This window comes from Lithobates pipiens, unplaced genomic scaffold, assembly GCF_037356315.1.
Source record: "Lithobates pipiens isolate NorthernLeopardFrog02 unplaced genomic scaffold, aLitPip1_a1.2 Scaffold_19, whole genome shotgun sequence".
In the NCBI taxonomy this organism is placed as follows: Eukaryota; Metazoa; Chordata; class Amphibia; order Anura; family Ranidae; genus Lithobates; species Lithobates pipiens.
Window position 1 is genome coordinate 533,157,378 of NW_027507764.1, and position 5,972 is coordinate 533,163,349.

At 58.1% G+C, this 5,972-nt stretch overlaps 1 protein-coding gene across 1 annotated transcript; it reads right to left on the reverse strand.

Annotated features, from left to right (window-relative positions):
• Window positions 1–780: 780 nt before the first annotated feature.
• LOC143998095 (integrase/recombinase xerD homolog) lies at window positions 781–1,545 on the reverse strand. The gene has a single exon (XM_077493845.1). It carries the CDS (start codon window positions 1,543–1,545, stop codon window positions 781–783), a length of 765 nt encoding a protein of 254 aa, XP_077349971.1.
• Window positions 1,546–5,972: the final 4,427 nt, after the last annotated feature.

Consider the following 5,972-nt stretch of genomic DNA (forward strand, 5'->3'; position numbering starts at 1 on the left):
CCCATATCTCCAATGGGTCCCGCATCAACTTCTCTGTGGGGAGGGGTTATCTTCCTGTACCTGCATCGACCAACACCCGCCACCGCAAGCAAGGATAACACCTTATTCTTGAGAGCACCGCCACACCCTCAAGGCACGCTCCACCCCATCCTGTATGCCCAAAGTCCACAAATCAGTGCCCACATCATTCAGGTGTACGCCATCCCCTTTAAGGTACCGCCACGTCTCAACCTCCAACTCCGAATGCCGGACCGCCAACCCCCCATTGCGAACGACAAAACGACTGATCTCCTGATTAATTTTCCTGCGGGCCTTGTTAATTTTGTCCACAGACCTGGCAAAACGCCACTTGGTCCTGGCTATCATGTCAGACCATACTATGATCATGTGGGGAAAGGCCGCCCGCAGTCGCAAGAGATCGTATTTAATGTCCCGCGTGACATCCAACTTGGTGCGGAGGCCCAAATCATTGCCCCCCACATGTAACACTAAAACATCCGGGGCCCTGTCAAACCCCGCAAAACGGCATACTTCGTGCACCATTCTGCTCCATAGCATGCCGGGAAACCCAAACCATTTCACACACGCCTCCAGTCTGGATATCCCCAACTGTCTGCCCCCTGGCCTAACATCACCCCTCCTGGCGCCCCAGCAGACGTATGAATGGCCCAGAATCCAGACCAATCCTGGCACTGCATCTGAAAGAAAATAAAAACACAAACCCAAATCACAGTAACTGTACCCGTGTAACACAGACCCATGCCAACACATCCCCCCCGGCTAAACAGCCACCAATTCCGGCCTCACGTAAGACCGAAACCTCCGCGACTCCCAGCGGCCAATCCTCTTAACCGCCTCCTCGTCCAAGCCCCACCTTACAGCCTCCGTCGCAGCCCCAATCCTGAAAGAATGTGAGGAAAACCTTTCCCCTTCCAAACCCAATGCCGTCAGGCACTTCCTAAAAACCCCTATGAACTGGTACCTCGAAACAAACTCCCCATTCCCATGTATCAACAACGGGCCCGGACCATCCGGCCGAGCGTTCAAGAATTCCCTCAAAACCAACACTGGGCAAAGCTTGCAGTCACGAATCGCGAACACCACCACGTCCTTCCCTTTTCCCACCTGATCCGTCTTCGATCTCCGTATCCGCATGCGCACACGGTCATCCCCACAAAAAACGTCCTCCAGAAACAAACCACCCGGCCCTGTCTTGGAAGGGCTGACCAATTCCCCTATACGAAACGCCCCAAAGAACGCCAAGATAAAAGCGGCCCTGAACAACACCCTCTCGTACTCTGAAAAACACACCACCCCCAACCGGCCACAAAGTCTACCCAACAACTCGAAGGACACCGGCCTCCTGTTATCCTTCCTCAGCCTCCCCTTCCGATAGCCCTTCATAGCCTGCCGCACCCAAAAATCTTTGGTGAAGTCATGCTCCCCCCTCAGCTTAAACCAAAAGGCCAAACCGGCCAATTTCTGCCCCATCCGGGACACCGAAACCCCCTGCTCCAAGTTCCTGGACACAAAATAGATCACCATCAGCCGCCTGTCTCGCACATCCGCCCCCACCTGTAACCCCAAAGCCTCCCATTCAGCCCATGTCTTCTCGTACGCCGACCAAGTGCCTCCACTCACCGACCGCCTGATCCAGTCGGAGGTTCGTCCAACGCAATCTTCCACAACTCCTCTGGGCAGGGCGCCCCCTAGACGTCCGCCGACGGCGCCAGCTCCCGGAACCTGTCCCACTGAAAGCGAGACAGTGCGTCAGCCACAACATTCTCCACCCCAGGTAAATGCACTGCATGTATAAAGATGTTCAGTTGCATGCATCGCAGAACCAAATGTCTCAACAGCCTAACCACCGGCGGCGACGCCGCCGACACCCGGTTGAGGACCTGCACCACCCCCAAATTGTCCACATGGAAACGAACCTTCCGATCCCGGAAGGATTCCCCCAAAGCTCCACTGCCAGCACCACTGGAAAGAGCTCAAGCAGCACCAAGTTCCGCAGCAATCCCCCACCCGACCATGCAGCGGGCCATGGGCCCGCACTCCATTTGCCTTGAAAGAAGGCCCCGAAACCCGTGGACCCCGCTGCGTCCGTGTAGAGCTCTAAATCAAAATTGCTCACCGGCCCGGCCATCCATAGCGCCCGGCCGTTGAAACGCTCCAGGAAAACATGCCAAATCGGCAGATCCTCCCTATGATCCTTCGACAGACTCACAAAGTGTCGCGGGGAATCCACCCCCCCCGTACTGGCCGCAAGCCTCCTACTGAAGACCCTACCCATGGGAATTATCCTGCATGCGAAATTCAACTTCCCCAGCACAGACTGAAGAGTCCTGAGCTGCACTTTACGCACGCCTACTAACCCCCGGATCTCCGCCTTCAGCGCTGCCAACTTGTCAGCCGGTAAGCGACACTCCATCGCCTCCGAATCCAACACAATGCCCAAAAAACTGAGCACCGTCGTCGGCTTCTCCGTTTTCTCGGGGGCCAGAGGAATACCGAAACTCCGCGCCACCCCTTCCAGCGTTGTCAGAAGCACAGCGCCGACGAGGCCGGACCCACGCACAGGAAATCATCGAGATAATGGATGACCGAATTCACCCCCGCGACGTCTCTGACCACCCATTCCACGAAGGAACTTCTCAAACAGCGCACACGAGATAGAGCATCCCATGGGCAGGCACCGATCCACATAGTATTCCTCCCGCCACCGACAGCCCAGAAGCCGAAAACTCTCGGGGTGCACCGACAGCAACCGAAAGGCCGCCTCAATGTCCGTTTTAGCCATCAACGCCCCCCGGCCATAACACCGCACCCAAAACACCGCCGCATCAAAAGACGTGTAGGAAACAGCGCTCAGCCAGGGGTCGATGGCATCATTCACCGAACCCCCCTTCTGATAGGACAGATGGTGGATAAAACGATACTTACCCGGTTCCTTCTTCGGAACCACCCCCAATGGCGATACCACCAGGTCCGGCAGGGGCATCTCCGAAAAAGGGCCCGCGATCCTCCCCAAAGCCACCTCCTTCTGCAGTTTCTCCGAAACCACTTCAGGATGAAGCATGGCGGACCGCAAGTTCCTGGACACCGGGGGGGGCCGTCCCGAGGACGGCCGGAATATGAAAACCCTCCGCAAACCCAGAAGCACCGCTGCCTCCCTATCCGGATATCGATTGAGAAAAGGACGCATCCTTTCCAGTCTCACCAGCGTCGTCCCTCTTGTTCGAAGGCTCCCCGGCCCTACCCCGTCCTTGTTTGAAGCAGCGAGACACCGGGTGGGCACCCCCACAACCCGAGCACTCGTGCTTGTACTTGCAACTCCCTGCGAATCGGCAACTACCTTCATTATACTGCCAGCAGACTCCCTTCTTTCGAACGGCCGATTGACCGGAAGCCCCTGATCCACCGCCCCCCCCCTGAAAAAACTGACTCGTAGTCCTCGCCGACGACATAAGGTGCATCCACAGACTGATATCCTTATGATCCCAGCGAAGAGCAGGTCGAATCGCCCTCCGTTGCCGAAACTGCTCGTCATATCGCAGCCACGCCAATCCCCCGTAGACTCTGTGCGCTTCCCCTATCGCTTCCAAGTAGCAAAACAGAGCGGAACAATGCTCTGGATTCTTTTCCCCAATCACGCTGGCGAGGATCGCGAACGCCTGCAGCCAATTCAGGAAGGTACGCGGGATCAACCGGTACCGCCTCTTCTCCTCGTCCTCCTTCTTGTTGTCCTCCGGCTTGACCCTATCGAGGTTGAACTTTTCCAGGGGCAGCAGAGAAAATATCTCCACGTATTCCCCCTTCCAAATTTTCTCCCTGACCTCCTGTTTCAAGTGCGCACCCAACGGCCCCTCAAAACACACATACACTTCGCACCGCGCCGCGTCCGCCAACCTGACCAGGTCCTGTTTTTTTCGCCGCCTCCCCCGCTTTATCCCCCGCAGCTCCAGCTGGTGCCGCCGGCACGGCAGCCACCACCTGGTCCCCTGCGCGGTCGCCCCGTCTGTCGCCCCCCCCAGCCACCGGCGGAGTCGCGCCCGCAGCCCCCTCTACACCCCGAGCACCGCCCACCGGAGCGGTCCACGCCGTCCCCGGACCCGCCCCCCTGCCTCCAGCCTCCCGACTAGTTCCTTAAGTCCCGCCAGGAGGCCCGCTAGCCCCCCATCCGCCGGGACGCGGCCTCTCTCCCGCTGTGCCAGATGCGGGGCAAACAGGGCGGAAACCCCCCCGCCGCGGGCAATCCCCGGATCACCCCCCCACTACCCGACCCCCCCAACCAACCCGCCCCAAGGACCCCTGAAGAAGATCTGACTTACCGGGCCGCCTGGAAGGATTGCCTCCAGCCGCCGAACCTCCACCGACCGCCGACGGAACGCCATCCGGTCGCTCCTCTTCAGACGACGACAGTTCGCCTTCTGACCGGTTCTGGGCAGCTGCTCCATCCCCTGGCGACATCCGTCCACGGGGCCCCGCTTGGGCAGCCGACGAACCGCTCCTGGGCCGTCCTCTTCTCCGCCCCACCACCGACTTCAGAACCGCCTTCCCCCCGCTTTTCACCCGCTGCTCCGCAGCCGTGGGCTCACTGTGGCATGGCGGTCGCCGCCCCACAGGATTCTCGGCCTCCGACCCCCGCGCAGTCCCTCCGGCAGCACGGAACTGCCTCCTTCGGCGTAGCCCCGCCCCCGCAGCGGCTGCGCTACGAGACGGGCCCGGATCCCCTTCGCGGCGGACCGCCGCGCTGATGGAGGCCGGCGCCGGACCGGCCACCGACCCCACTGAGCTGCGCCCAACCCCCCATCCGCGGCCCGAGGCCTCCACTGCCCGCCGGGCTGGCCGTTTCGCGGGCGGCTCGCAGGGGGCGGGGCCAGCGGACCCCGCATGGCGAAGTGGTGCAGGCCTGGGGCAATCAGGGGAGAACCTGGCCGGCGGGCGGGACCGCCACACCCGGGCCGAGCCTTCCCCCTCCATTCTGGAACTGTCCCGGTCCCCCCCGAGGGCAGCCGCCACCTGTTCTTGGAGCCACCGCTCCCCGTTCGCCGCCGCCGCGGCCCGTAGCTGAAGCACAAGGTCCCCGAGCGAAGATGACATCCTGCCTCGTGAACTGAATAACTTCCACTGACGCCGGGGCGTAGAGCGCGCACGCGTCCTTGCGCTGACTCCGCCCCCCGGCCAATCGCTGCAGTCCACTGTCCTCATGCCAGCCCTGCACCTACGCTGTGCTCTCGTCTGCGGGCTGTGCTTTAAGATCAAAAAGTTCATCACTTGTGGGACCACGTCACATGAAGGAGAAAAGATGGAAGGCGTGTGATCTGACGCTTTGATCAAAAGATGTATACGGTTTATTCACATAAAAAATGATAAAAGCATATGCAAAGTATCTACATATTCATAAAAGCAGGTTAACAACATATTCACATTAAAAACTTGTTTTTAAAAAGGCATGCCCATACAAGGACAAGCATTCAAAAGGTGGGCTAACGCTTTTCGAGGATGTCCTCTTCATCAGAGCCTTGAGTAACAATAAGTCTGCACAATATATATATATATAGAGAGAGTGGACCAACATGAATAGGGGAGTGGTTAGTAGGGATGAGCCGAACAACCCCAGTTCGGTTCGCATCAGAACTTTAGAACGGACCGTAAATTCGTACAAACTTTAGAACCCCATTGAAGTCTATGGGACGCGAACGTTCAAAATAAAAAGTGCTAATTTTAATGGCTAATATGCAAGATACTGTCCTAAAAAGGGTTTGGGGACCTGGCTCCTGCCCCAGGGGACATGGGTCAATGCCTAAAATGTTTTTAAAAATGGCAGTTTTGGCAGGAGCACTGATTTTAATGACGATTAAAGTGAAAAAAAAGTGAAATATTCCTTTAAATACCGTGTCTGGGGGTGTCTATAGTATGCCTGTGAAGTGCCACGTGTTTCCCATGTTTAGAACAGTCCCTGCACA

Bases quoted from the DNA above. Each gene is read 5' to 3' on its own strand.
- LOC143998095 (XM_077493845.1), bottom strand. From the start codon at position 1,545: ATGGTGATCTATTTTGTGTCCAGGAACTTGGAGCAGGGGGTTTCGGTG.